Source organism: Nematostella vectensis, chromosome 9 (assembly GCF_932526225.1).
Source record: "Nematostella vectensis chromosome 9, jaNemVect1.1, whole genome shotgun sequence".
NCBI classification, from domain to species: Eukaryota; Metazoa; Cnidaria; class Anthozoa; order Actiniaria; family Edwardsiidae; genus Nematostella; species Nematostella vectensis.
In genome coordinates, this window is record NC_064042.1 from 11652183 (window position 1) to 11666670 (window position 14488).

Below are 14488 nucleotides of genomic sequence, written 5' to 3' on the forward strand. Positions count from 1 at the left end.
GCGCTTATCAAATTTAGTCTTTTATTTTTCAGTAACGAAAAAGAGTAACTAAAAGCAGCTAAAAGTCTTTTTTTACGTCAGAGGTTATTTTTAGGCTCAGGTTCTATGTTCGGTCGCGGGTTAGCTGTGTTGAGCAAGTAGAAGACTGGAGACAAATTTATGATCATGTTTCTCGGAAGCGAAATTTGAGCTTTATTCTGACTTCATTGATTGCAAAAGTGCTCTTTGTGGCTATAATTTTCCTCGGAAATCCATCAGTTCGACAATGATAGCTGAGATAGTTGCTTTATTTGCATTTTTGTTTGAAAATTGCACAGGAGTGGTATTGATCGAGAACTATGCATCAAAAGAGCGCGGCAACGAAGAGGAAGGCACCGCGGAAGAGCTTCGAAACCTGATTCAAACTACAAAACGACATGAGCTCGAAGAATTCACCAACTTCGATGAGACCGACGATGTGTTCCGTGAGTTTGATCCCCCTGAAGCCGAAGAACGAGATCCCAGATCATGGCGGAAAAGACTTCCTTCGTTCAGATCAACTGCGTGGAAATCTTTCAAGACAGTATTTCTCATTCAAACTCTTGCTGGTACGGCCTTGGGCCTCCTTGCGGTTTCACTTGCGTTTCTTGACTTCAACACAGCAGATCTCTGCTACGACAAGACTCCAGAATGGGATAAGATGCCACGTGGCGTTCAAAGCATTCGAGTGACCGGCCAAGCCGTTGAAGGGTTTGTTATTGAGCTTTGGGACTTCCTTCTGTTGTCAACAGCATTCCCGTGGTCTCTGATGAAAGAACTGAACTTGCTTACTCTAAACTTGCTAGCGGCTTTCATAGACATGTCATACCGACTATACTTCCAGCTTTTTGGCATCTACAAAGTATCATGGATGTCTTTCCCATTAAATGCCTTATTTACATTGATGATTATTTTAAACTCATGGATTCTAGGTAGGCATTTCATGCCTGCTAGTATTAAAGGGGCCCTCAAGTATGCTTTTATATTTTGTGCTCAATTTGTTCTTGGGATGTCTGCTAACTTATTTCTGGTTTATAAGCTGTTACCATGGTATAACAGTGTCCAGAGTGAGTCGGTGAAAGTCATTGTTGCTGGTTTATGTCCTCTTCTGACAGCCATCCCAAAGGTGGTAGCACGACTTGGTGCACAAAAGTTAAATGGAGTTTTGCACCCAGGAACTGCAAATGTATTTGTTGGAGTGTTGTATGGAGCTACTGCCATAGTATTCCGCATCATGCAAGCTGAGTTGACAAGCCTTGCATTTTTCATTGCTCTTGGTATTGGTCATGCTGTGGTGGATATGTTAGAGCGGTTATCAATAACAATGCGGGACTATCTATGGGGGCGCCTATATCAGATAATTCGACGTCAAGAGAGACTGAAGGCCAAGTACAGCCCTCCTAGAAGTCGCCGTTTTATAGCAGACATCAGCATCCAGATTATGTTGCAAGAGGCAACTGGATTGATATCAGCTCTGGGGTTTATTCATCTATACCATTTTATGTACAGTGACAAAGAGAAGCCTTTCACTGACACTAGTGTGTTAATGAACTTCTTCACTCGCTCAATCACAGGGCTTGCTATTGACTTAGTCTTTAACACCCTCTCTGTCATAATACAGACTAGAGTAATGAATGTGGCTATCATCAGAGTTTGGAGGAAGAAGTGGCGCTATCATCTTGTTGTGAACACCATCATTGCTACCATTACCATGATTTACTACACTGAGTATCTGTTCAGTGTTGTGAGGAATAAGTATAACTATAGTGAGCATGCAGAAGTACGATTTGCATGGAACTGTACTAAGCCATTTTCTATATAAAGTACAGTAGAACTCAAACTGACAGGACTATGTACCTGGGACCATTGGCAGTTCCAGAATCTAGAATACGGGAGGACAATTAAAGAAACTGGACATGAAAAGGTGAGGATAATATAAAGACAGTTATAGAGAGTGCATCAAAATGGGGGATTATAGTGACCTTATTCAATCCCCTCCCTTCCCTGGCTGGCTGTGTTCTTGGCAACCCAAAATGTTTTTTCATTATATGTGAAATGTCTTATATGCAAGGCAATTTTATAAGAGAATGTAAAAAGTAGAGAAAAGCAAGTCCCATATGAGTAAGTATTACTTATTTTGACTGTGTTTCACAGTAGGAATTCTTTAAGATAATTGTACTATACATATACTACTGTAGATATGTTTTGTATCTCTCACCTACATTCATCTAAATAGAATAAGAAAACAAACTAACTGTTCTAAAGGCTTTACACAACTATTAAAGGAATTGTATATATTATCAGATAAGTAACTAATACTGTATATAGCTTCTATAGTAAAGTTAAAAATTGATTTAATGGTTGTAAAATCATTGAAAGTACTAGAAGTATTTTAAAGTATTAGAGCATTGCCTGTACAAAAAGTGAAATGTATAGCTCTATAAAAATGTGAAAAATACCAAAAAGCTAAGAGTAGAGAATAATATATAAAATATCAATTATATTTGTAGATTTGTAGCAGTTTTTAGCCCAGCAATAAAACGTTTTATATGTATTGCCCTTTCTTATGATCTGCTTACTTGGATTCAGCGCTGTTGATGCTTGCCAATGCTGTGTCGATAAACAAAACTCAGGCTAGATAGCCGAGAGACCTGGAGACGAGGCTGAGTAAGGGGTGGGGGGGAGGGTCAGTAAGTACGAGTAGTACGTACCCGGTTACGCGGGAGGATCATTAACCACGTGTTCAATTGCTCCAAAGTGCGCAGCTGAATTTAAAGAAGGCCAACTGCGCCGCCATTTTATGCTCTCACCCAATGCCGTGTCACACAAAGCATCTAGTTCCATCGGCTAATTCAAGCGAATAACAAAAGACATTTTCAGTATATCGTCCATAACGTAATAGACTTCTTTCTTAGATGAACGAACTGTTGCATTATCAATTATAAACAACAACAAAACGGGAAGTAGAACGCATTCTTTAAAATAAGATCATATATAGGTAATATATCATAAAGTTTAGGACAATCATTTTATTGATTTATGTTCCAATTAATTGTCTGTCTATCTAGCCATTTATCTGTTGTAAAGCCACTGAAAAAGTTAACTTTAAAAAGATTCCCAACCCTTTTTATTGCTCCTCTGTTTAAAAGAAGACATTTCTCTGTCGAACACGTGCGTTCGAGGATATATGATGCACGATATGTGTATAAAATTCTCTTGAAAGTTAAGTGGCCCCGCCCGTCGTGTTTACGCTTAACGAACATTTGATTTATTACTTATTTCAAAAATCTCGATAAAGCACAGGGTGGCTTTTTTTCCTTATTATATACCAGTTTTGTGTCCTTAAATCTCATTAAATTGCGTTCGCTTGTTTGGTTTCTAATAAAAAAAATATGAGAGCCGTTAAGCGACGAATACCTTCACACTCACTGGTTTTCTAACAGTTTTCGCTCACGCCCTATCGACAAACAACAAACCATAACATGGAATGGCTGAAGGCATTTGGGGTTTTAATTATACTCTACAGCAGTTTCTGCAAATGCAAAGGTTCGTTTGTCTCGTTATCTTTTGTTTATTTTTACCGGTCAACCATCTTTAGATTTAGTGTGAGCGTGAAAGTAAATGGCCGATGCCCTCAAAATGCAAGGAAGTGAAGAACGATTTTCATTTTTTGATACAGTTGTTCTGATTTTACCTTTTTCTTTTTCCATTTTATTAGTATTTATAAACTTTCACACTCAAAATACTCGTGTTTTCGTGACATTTGCAACATTCAATCTTTAAGTGGGGGAGTGCTCAGAACGCTTGTCAAAATGTCAATTGTAGAGGATAAATATAAAAGCATTTGACATTTTCAGAGGGCTTTTAATAAGACATCGATAGAAATCATAGTGTTTACAACATGATACTTCTGTTCGTAAACGAATAGAAGTCGATCAAGCATAAATACAATTCAAAAAGTGGATATTTTCTCATTTCGCACAAGTTATAACTTGAATCGAGTCGTTTTTTATCATCATTTGCATGGATTTGCATTGAATATACGGCTTATGGATAAAACGACGTTTGAACTTAGCGTTTTTAAGATCTGAGCCGTACTTTTTAAGTAGAAAATGGATCCTACCATCACCAAATATTTCCCACATCGCGATATTTTGGACTTTATTTCTCAAAAAATCTACATTTAGAGAAGGAAATAAAAAAAGTGAAGAATCAGTAAAAAAATCAAATGTCATTTGGAATTTTCAGGTACGCAATATAATGGTCGAATGCTCAGAACAATGGACGTACCAATTCACTCTACGGGTGACCTAATAAACAAACACTGACTATGAGCTCTTACCAAAAGTAAAAGGGACCGCTAGCAAAACACCAGTTATATCCAACGATCCATTGACAATTTGAATTGGAATATCTCTCTTCTAAAGTGACGACACATACGACATTTTTTATAAATTTAACAACTTTATTTTTACATAACTCAAATAATAAAACATAAAATGCAACACACATAAAAGCATTTGATATTTTTGAGACGGATATCTGCGAGGCGTCTCATTTCTCCCGTTGTCCCTTCTTGTTCCTTTGCGCCAGCGCTAAACCTTCCCATGGCTCATTGCGCTCACTAGTATATGTTTCACTTGTTTTGTTTTTTTTACTGACTTGAGACGCCTGGGTAGGAGGCAGGTCCAGGAAATATCAAGAAACACCTGAGGTGACTGATAGTAAGCTAGATGAAAAGGGCGAGGCTGGAACTTGCGCAAAGTAGCTTGACATGTTGCTAACATATACATCTATTTCAAATAAGGTTGCACCCGCGAATCAATGTATCGTAACCCGCAGTGGTTCATGGGTAACGTATCGAAGAATCAGTATCAGTAACAGCATGTTACGTGTTCTTACTTTCTATATTACGAACAGCTAAACAGAGAGATACTTGTCACAAGAAACTAGACGTGCTGCTTCTACTTGACGCTTCAGGAAGCGTAGGGATAAGCAACTGGGAACGCACTATCAGTTTTACTGGAGAACTCGGCAAGAAACTATTGCAGAACAACCCCATGTCACGAGTCGGCGCTATCGACTTCAGCGAGCAAGCGAACGAGGCTATCCCACTCACTAGCGACCAGGCAGCACTTGAGACAGGAGTTCAGGCTCTGAAATACCAATACCAGGTATGACGATATAGGGCGTATACTGCCGTTGCTCAACATTGTATACACACCCCAGCCATTTGTTTCTTGATAGAGGCATTTTTAGAGCCTTAGCTATTTATCACCTGTCTATCCAATGCGTTTTTGTACAGCTCACTATTCAAATACGTCCCCCCTTCCACCCCCCTAATATGTTCACCCTTCCATCCCTCTAATATGTTCCCCCTTCCATCTCCCTAATATGTTCCCCCTTCCATCCCCCTAATATGTTCCCCCTTCCATACCTCTAATATGTTCCTTTCTTCCATACCTCTAATATGTTCCCCCTTCCATCTCCCTATTATGTTCCCCCTTCCATCTCCCTAATATGTTTCCCCTTCCATCCCCCTAATATGTTCCCCTTCCAACCCCCTAATATGTTCCCCTTCCAACCCCCTAATATGTTCCCCTTCCATCCCCCTAATATGTTTCCCCTTCCAACCCCCTAATATGTTCCCCCTCAGTATAAGCCCCATAAGTTCCCTCAGAGATTCTGTGGGGACGGGTAGTGCGGGGTTATAGTGTTGTTGCTGTTGTTGTTGTTGTTGTTGTTGTGTTGTTGTTGTTGACAGACTACTTGGGTGCCTTCTTTGATTTTTCTAGAAGTATCGCAAATGACTGTAGTGGTTGCTTTGTCAGCTTTCTTTATGATAATGTCTCTGTTGTTTTTTAGATCATTTAGGGCTTGCCTTTCGCCTGTAGTGATATTATCACTTTGCGCTTCGAAAGATAAATTAGCTAATTCCGATTTAGTTCTTAATATGTCTGAAGAGCCACAGAGGGCTGTGGTGGCGGTTGCCATTGAGACTTGATATAGAACTAGTGTGGCTCGGATTTGGAATCAGCGTATTTGTATTGAAGTCGCATTGTGGGGCGAAGACTTTAAAGTCTTTCAGCAAGCTTTTGTTACTAGCTGATATAGAAGGGGTAGGGATAAATTTTGACCCTTTTGCTAGTAGACGTGATTCATGAGGTGACAAAACCTTGGATGACTTCTAGAACGCGGTTACCCGAGCGATCTCATAACTAAAATTCTGGCGAGTGTTAAGTTCACAGACAGGCAAAATGCGCTTAAAAGCAAAAAGGCATCCTATCATTTGTCACGAGATTCAACCCGGCTTCTGTGTTACAGAATGGAATGACGAGGACAGATAAGGGCCTCGAACTTGCCTACGATTTGTTCAAAACGAATGTGAGAGCAGACGCGGGTCAAATGCTGATTGTAGTTACCGATGGACACACAACGCCCTGGGATGGCAAGACTGGAATAGAGCTAATAAAACCGCCTTCAGACGCAATACGCTCCCTTGGTGTGCACACAATTGTCGCAGGAATAGACGAGAGGGTCAACGAAGAAGAGCTTTACTACATGGCTAGTGATCCTGTTGATAAGAATATGGTGCGCATGAACAACTACGACAAGTTGATAAGCCATGTGGAGGATTTCACTACCATCGCGTGCCCGACACCCAGTAAGCAAAACAAAGTCATGAATAACCCATCACATTATTAGAAAATATGACCACCACTACTTGCCAGGGTAGACCTACAGTCAGTCATGATGAAAAGCTTCAGCAATTATGAGTAATGTTTCTCAATGCAAAACACTGTTCTCTTACAGAGCCAGAGCCAACACAAGCTCCTACACCATCCCCTACGCCAGCACCGACGCCAGCACCTACACCATCGCCAACACCAGCGCCAACACCAGCGCCAACACCAGCGCCAACACCAGCGCCAACACCAGCGCCAACACCAGCGCCAACACCAGCGCCAACACCAGCACCGACACCAGCACCGACACCAGCCCCGACACCCGCGCCAACACCAGCACCTACACCAGCGCCAACACCAGAACCTACACCAGCACCAGCACCCGCGCCAACACCATCTCCAGCACCTGCGCTAACACCTGCGCTAACACCCGCTCCAACACCAGCGCCAACACCCGCGCCAACACCTGCTCCAACACCAGCACCTACACCAGCACCAACACCCGCGCTAACACCAGTTCCAACACCTGCGCCGACACCCGCTCCAACACCAGCACCAGCTCCTACACCGGCACCAACACCAGCGCCAGCTACTGCAGAACCCCAGAACCCCGATGGTATGTCTTACAAACGTATTGTAGTCGTCCTTAAATTATACTTGTGATTACTTAGACTTGATTGCACACAGAGAAAATCATCAATCAATCAATCAATCAGTCAATCAATCAATCAATCAATCAAGGTTATTTATCATATTCTTATCAAGAAAAGTAAGGCAGATGTACAGGCAAGGAAAGAAAGTAGAAAGACAGGCAAGGAAAGTAAGGCAGATAGACAGGCAAAGAAAGTACGGCAGATGGACAGGCAAGGAAAGTAAGGCAGAAAGACAAGTAAGGCAGGAAGACAGGCAAGGAAAGTAAGGCAAATGGACAGGCAAGGAAAGTAAGGCAGATAGACAGGTAAGAAAAGTAAGGCTAATAGACAGGCAAGGAAAGTAAGGCAGATGGACAGGCAAGGAAAGTAAGGCAGAAAGACAAGTAAGGCAGATAGACAGGCAAGGAAAGTAAGGCAAATGGACAGGCAAGGAAAGTAAGGCAGATAGACTGGCAAGGAAAGTAAGGCAGATAGACAGGCAAGGAAAGTAAGGCAGAAAGACAGGCAAGGAAAGTAAGGCAAATGGACAGGCAAGGAAAGAAAGGCAGATAGACAGGCAAGGAAAGTAAGACAGATAGACAGGCAAGGAAAGTAAGGCAGATAGACAGGCAAGGAAAGTAAGGCAGAAAGACAGGCAAGGAAAGTAAGGCAAATGGACAGGCAAGGAAAGTAAGGCAGATAGACACGCAAGGAAAGTAAGACAGAAAGACAGGCAAGGAAAGTAAGGCAAATGGACAGGCAAGGAAAGAAAGGCAGATGGACAAACAAGGAAAGAGTTGATTGCACACAGAGAAGATCAATCAATCAATCAGTCAATCAATCAATCAAGGTTATTTATCATATTCTTATCAAGAAAAGTAAGGCAGATGGACAGGCAAGGAAAGTAAGGCAGAAAAGAAAGTAGAAAGACAGGCAAGAAAAGTAAGGCTAATAGACAGGCAAGGAAAGTAAGGCAGATGGACAGGCAAGGAAAGTAAGGCAGAAAGACAAGTAAGGCAGATAGACAGGCAAGGAAAGTAAGGCAAATGGACAGGCAAGGAAAGTAAGGCAGATAGACTGGCAAGGAAAGTAAGGCAGATAGACAGGCAAGGAAAGTAAGGCAGAAAGACAGGCAAGGAAAGTAAGGCAAATGGACAGGCAAGGAAAGAAAGGCAGATAGACAGGCAAGGAAAGTAAGACAGATAGACAGGCAAGGAAAGTAAGGCAGATAGACAGGCAAGGAAAGTAAGGCAGAAAGACAGGCAAGGAAAGTAAGGCAAATGGACAGGCAAGGAAAGTAAGGCAGATAGACACGCAAGGAAAGTAAGACAGAAAGACAGGCAAGGAAAGTAAGGCAAATGGACAGGCAAGGTAAGAAAGGCAGATGGACAAACAAGGAAAGAGTTGATTGCACACAGAGAAGATCAATCAATCAATCAGTCAATCAATCAATCAAGGTTATTTATCATATTCTTATCAAGAAAAGTAAGGCAGATGGACAGGCAAGGAAAGTAAGGCAGAAAAGAAAGTAGAAAGACAGGCAAGAAAAGTAAGGCAGATAGACAGGCAAAGAAAGTAAGGCAGAAAGACAAGTAAGGCAGGAAGACAGGCGAGGGAAGTAAGGCAAATGGACAGGCAAGGAAAGTAAGGCAGATAGACAGGTAAGAAAAGTAAGGCAGAAAGACAAGTAAGGCAGGAAGACAGGCGAGGAAAGTGAGGCTAATAGACAGGCAAGGAAAGTAAGGCAGATAGACAGGCAAGGAAAGTAAGGCAGAAAGACAAGTAAGACAGGAATACAGGCGAGGAAAGTAAGGCAGAAAGACAAGTAAGGCAGGAAGACAGGCGAGGAAAGTAAGGCTAATAGACAGGCAAGGAAAGTAAGGCAGATAGACAGGAAAGGAAAGTAAGGCAAATGGACAGGCAAGGAAAGTAAGGCAAATGGACAGGCAAGGAAAGTAAGGCAAATGGACAGGCAAGGAAAGTAAGGTAGATAGACAGGCAAGGAAAGTAAGGCAGATAGACAGGCAAGGAAAGTAAGGCAAATGGACAGGCAAGGGAAGTAAGGCAGATAGACAGCCAAGGAAAGTGAGACAGAAAGACAAGTAAGGCAGAAATACAGGCAAGGAAAGTAAGGCAAATGGACAAACAAGTAAAGAGTTGATTGCACACAGAGAAAATCAATCAATCAAGCAGTCAATCAATCAATCAAGGTTATTTATCATATTCTTATCAAGAAAAGTAAGGCAGAAAGACAGGCAATGAAAGTAAGGCAGATGGACAGGCAAGGAAAGTAAGGCAGAAAGACAGGCAAGGAAAGTAAGACAGAAAGACAGGCAAGGAAAGTAAGGCAAATGGACAGGCAAGGAAAGTAAGGCAAATAGACAGGCAAGGAAAGTAAGGCAGATAGACAGGCAAGGAAAGTAAGGCAAATGGACAGGCAAGGAAAGTAAGGCAGATGGACAAACAAGGAAAGTAAGGCAGATAGACATGCAAGGAAAGTAAGGCAGATAAACAGGCAAGGAAAATAAGACAGATAGATAGGCAAGGAAAGTAAGGCAGATAGACAGGCAAGGAAAGCAAACTTGTTTGGCTCTGCCTGGATGAGAAAATAATTTTCTAATGAATCACCACAGCTCTCTTAAATTCTGTCTTTTCTGAAACCAAATTGATTCCACAATTGTTTACACTGCTATTCTGGACCTGTAAGACCTGGCATTGATTTGTTTGGCTTTGGGGTAAAAAGACCATAACAAAACCATCTGACCTTGTGTTCACTAGCCCTCCCCTCGTGAATTTTTCCCTGGATCTCCCTGAATGCTTTGCAATCCGTAATGGCCTCCAAGTGGTTTCACAAGCCTTCAAAGAGTGGACTTTGTGTTTTGAGGCTATGGAAATGAACCTGAAGGATCGGAACATAGGTATCTATTTGTGTCTTGGGTTGTGTTTGTTGATCTCTCTCCCTTGTGTGGTATTTTGGGCGTTTTGTTGAGAGGGGTGATTCTGTTTTTTTTTCCTTGTTCGATTTTAAGTTTGTCAAATAACCTACGCTATTATTTGGCTAAAGAGTAGTTGCTAACACCTTGGTTGGATGCATATCTGCAAGACCATTTATCCCTTAGACTGATGCCTGAGTATCTTCATCTTTTTTTTTGCATTTATGATTTTTTGGGGTTGTGGGTACTTCTCAAGGCAGGTACAGGCCGGTTGAGGGGTCAATGTGTTAAAGACGAATACGCGAGTGTGCCTGTGAGTGAGACAAAAAAAAAATACTGCATAGAACAGTGCTTTTACCGGCCAGGCAGTAACTAAATACTAACTGAATACATAAATTATTACCATCGTTTGAATGCTAACGTCAATACACTATTCAGCAACAGGCGTGTTCGGAGAAAAAGGCAAGGTTGCGTCAATCGGTGATTAATTGACTTTCGAAAATTTAAAAAGGCTCAATTGTTTACCGCAGGCATTCGCCCATCTACATCACAAAGTATTTTGTCCAAATACACAAACAAATTCTACCATAAGTAGGGTGTGGTCTGAGCCCCAAAGACCCCCCCCCCTGGAACGCGCTTGACTATTTTGTCTTTCTACACAGCGTGCATCGTCCCATGGCGAAAACTCGGCTGCTTTAGAGATGATATGAAAAAACCCAGGCCCCTACCCGAGCTTTTATTCACGGACCGTGATTCCTCGTCACCAGTCTTTAGCGGAAAGATGCTCGTGTGGGAAGAATACAAAACATTCCTCCCTGACGCGGTCTGTAGATGCGCAAAGGCGGCCCAAAAGAAGGGATATACCACTTTTAGTATTCAGTACTACGGTATGTATGGCAATTGCATGAGTTGTTCGCTTTGATATGGGGTAGGAATTACTTTCAGGTTGATATCTATATGTTCTCAACAATAAGAGGACAAAGCCCAAATAGTCGTGTTCGTGAACAAGAAGAAAAAATACAATACACCAAAAACTGGTATTCGACTCTGCCAAATTTTCGTCTCTAATAAGACTTAGGGCAGACTGTAGAAGGTAAATCGTTACAACTCTTTAATGGTTTTCCAGATATTTAATGCAGAAATAACAAAACAAAGCATAAAAATAAACTATCTTTGTTATCCTTCTATCGTTTTGAGAACGCCTGGCACTTAAGTCGTGCCCTGGTTGGTTACCGTTATAACAATTGACAAGTAGTACCGCAACAGCGCTTCTGTGCCACGACATATACAAAGGGATAGATAAGGTGTGACGGAATTGCGCCAAATAGGTCACTGCGGACATCTGCAGGCGTCAGTATAAAAAAATACATGCAATTATATTGGCGTCATCAAGTGTAAAATTCACGGTCTTCCTGTGTTGTTGTGTCACCAGGCGAGTGCTGGTCCGGTGCCGGGGCGGCCAATACTTACAGTCGTAACGGAGAAGTGTCCACGTGTGTCAATGCTGAATTCAACCCGTGTCCTTGGGATCCCATGGTACCTTGCGCGGGCAAAAATGAGACGAACTTCGTCTATGCGATCGAGATCCCGAATGCATGTAAGCATAGGGGGCTATTATTGTCGTCCTCGAATGCTCGGAATATTGAAAAATTGCGCCGTCCAACCCAAACGTTTTATTTCTGTGAACTCACTTAACAGGAGTGACGTATATAACATATATTATATATATTATATACTATATGTACGAATAGGTTTTAGCCCTCGGATGCCATGTTTAAGTTTAAGAGCTATATACAATTCTCAAATGTTAATATATCCTTTCAACAGCTGAGTGTGAGGTGAATTACGAACGTGTTGGGTGCTACAAAGACGAAAAGGAATCGCGATCAATGCCCGATCTTATCCTGACAGATCGGGATCCTTCAGATGACGTGTACAGCAACAAGACCATAGATTGGCATAACTGGGATAGCTATATGACAGACCTCATTTGCAGATGCGCGCGAAAGGCGGTGGAAAAGCGATTCACTTACTTCGGGGTTCAGAATTACGGTAAGTTATTAGGGGCGAAAAAAAAGCCAATTTCAAAAAAACAAAAGTGGCTCTACCACCATGGGTGTCATTATATATTTAATAAATACAGGAAAACAGTAGCCAAACTAATAGTTATAGGTTCCTGAGGAAAATAAATGGAACGAAATAAGTATCAGTATAGCGCAAATTAACATCGCGAGACGTTATCAAATGCGCTTCATATTGAAGTCACTGACATGTCTCGTCTCGTGTAAGCACTGTTACTGAAGATGGTACCACGGGCCAGCATCCCCAGCGGTTCTTTTACGTCCCCCAATACAGGTTAATGATGTGCGATGAGAGACGAGACCTCCGGCTTAACGTCCTTATCCGAGAAGACGAGGGATTCACAGTCCCAAATGTAGAAGAGCCAGGTTTTCACATCCCTAAAAAAAGAGTTGATCTTACCGGAGTTACCCTGGCTTGAGATACGAAGCCCGATATCGATAAATATGTAGAGAGCCAGGTTTTCACATGTCTGAAAAGAAATCCTAAGTTGACCTGACCGGGGTTCGAACCCTTGCTTGAAAAACGAAGCCCGATATCGATAAATATAGAAAATTATTTATTCATTCAGTTCATTGCAGTTACTCCTTATTATTTTTTTTTACAAATAACGAATAGCCATTGGCAGCGATCGGCTCTTCGGGAGCCATTTACAGTAGTTCCCCTCATAATATAAGAACCTGCTTTTATAAAGTTAGCCCATACATTTTTGGACAATTTCTTATACATTTACTCTAAAGTTCTTAGATAAATAGTGATACCAAATTTTAGCCTAACAGGTTCTTAAGTTTCAGGTTCTTTTATATAGGAACTACTGTACTGTTGCCCTTTGTACTGTCAAGTGTCTTAAAAGTGCAATACCTTTTTCAGGCGAATGCTGGTCTGGTCCCGAGGCCGCGGGTTCCTACACCAATCACGGGCTGTCAACTGAGTGTGTAACGAGCGGATACCAGCCTTGCACCGAGTCAGACAAAAACTGCGTGGGCAAATCTGATGCAAACTTTGTATTTAGGGTGCCCTTGGTATAAACTGTGTTGATACAAGAGAGGGAATGGACAAAGGCCGGTCGCACAAATACAGGTTCTATTTAGGGGTAATAAGATCGAGGGAAGGAGGGAGTGAAAAAAAGGGGAAGCAAAAGGAAAGGATATAGACTTGCCAAATAAATAAACTGTGAAATTATAGTAGGGTGCACTTCAACTCCCGTTAACAACAGAGTAGATAACGGAACAAGGGAAAATAGGCTCACATATTTAGAGGAGCCGGGGGTTCAGAGGCGTGGCGCAATAGGGGAGGGGCGAGCAGGGTAGAGAAAAAACCCGGTTAATAAGAAAATTATTAGTTAAAAATTGAAAAATATCACAATGGATCTGAAAGAGAGATGTAGAATTTAGTAAGTAGTAAGATAATATAAACTAATCAGTTCAACTATTATTGTAATGATTTAATGAAGCAAAGCTTCAAAATGAAATAAAATCCTGTTTTCCTCTATTATTAAAAGTTTGCTTTTCTCCTCAATACGATACATGTAATACCACTGGGAAGGATGTCTTAAACCAATCGTTCGCAATAATATTTTGGTTCATAAATGATACTAGCTTTTAAAATATATGATTACCGTAAAGCAAAGATGAGAAATGTAATTTTGTTTTTGTTTAGCGATTATTATAGTCTCTAAGCGCTTCACTTGCGACTGAATTTACTTGTCAGTATATACATAGATACGGAGGGTACTACTGCTTCATCCCTTACTCAGAGTACGAGTGAGTGTGTAACAACTTCAACGACCCAAATACACAAATATAGGTTGATAAAGCCACACAGGACAACAAATTATTGTAAAACTCGAAGGGCTTAAAACATTAACCAGATACACCTTTACAGGAGAATACGTTAGCATTCTTATATTCTTCAAATATCTTTGTACGTTGCTTTTAGGGACTAAAATGCTGTCCTTTCTTGCTATCCATAATACAACGCGGGCTAGAACACACAAGTACTCTGAGTGCAACAATATATATATTTTTTTTATTTGAAATAGTTTTATAGGTTCATACGAACATGCTTTAGATTTGCTTATGTTTCTCGTTTTATTTCAGGTAGATATCACAGGTTTCTCAGGGGTCGAGATGCACTTTTT

The 14488-nt window shown here is 41.2% G+C and overlaps 2 protein-coding genes across 2 annotated transcripts; both read left to right on the top strand.

The window, feature by feature from the left end:
- Positions 1 to 8: 8 nt before the first annotated feature.
- LOC116609874 lies at positions 9 to 2572 on the top strand. Its single transcript, XM_032370693.2, has one exon. The coding sequence runs from the start codon at positions 266 to 268 to the stop codon at positions 1838 to 1840; it is 1575 nt and encodes a 524-aa protein (XP_032226584.2). The 5' UTR covers positions 9 to 265; the 3' UTR covers positions 1841 to 2572.
- An 833-nt stretch (positions 2573 to 3405) lies between these two features.
- On the top strand, positions 3406 to 13842 carry LOC5502427 (SR-related and CTD-associated factor 4). The gene is made up of 8 exons (XM_032370692.2): positions 3406 to 3564; positions 4939 to 5192; positions 6343 to 6682; positions 6832 to 7320; positions 10932 to 11156; positions 11702 to 11866; positions 12097 to 12321; positions 13219 to 13842. The coding sequence occupies exons 1-8, from the start codon at positions 3501 to 3503 to the stop codon at positions 13374 to 13376; spliced, it is 1920 nt and encodes a 639-aa protein (XP_032226583.2). The 5' UTR covers positions 3406 to 3500; the 3' UTR covers positions 13377 to 13842.
- Positions 13843 to 14488: the final 646 nt, after the last annotated feature.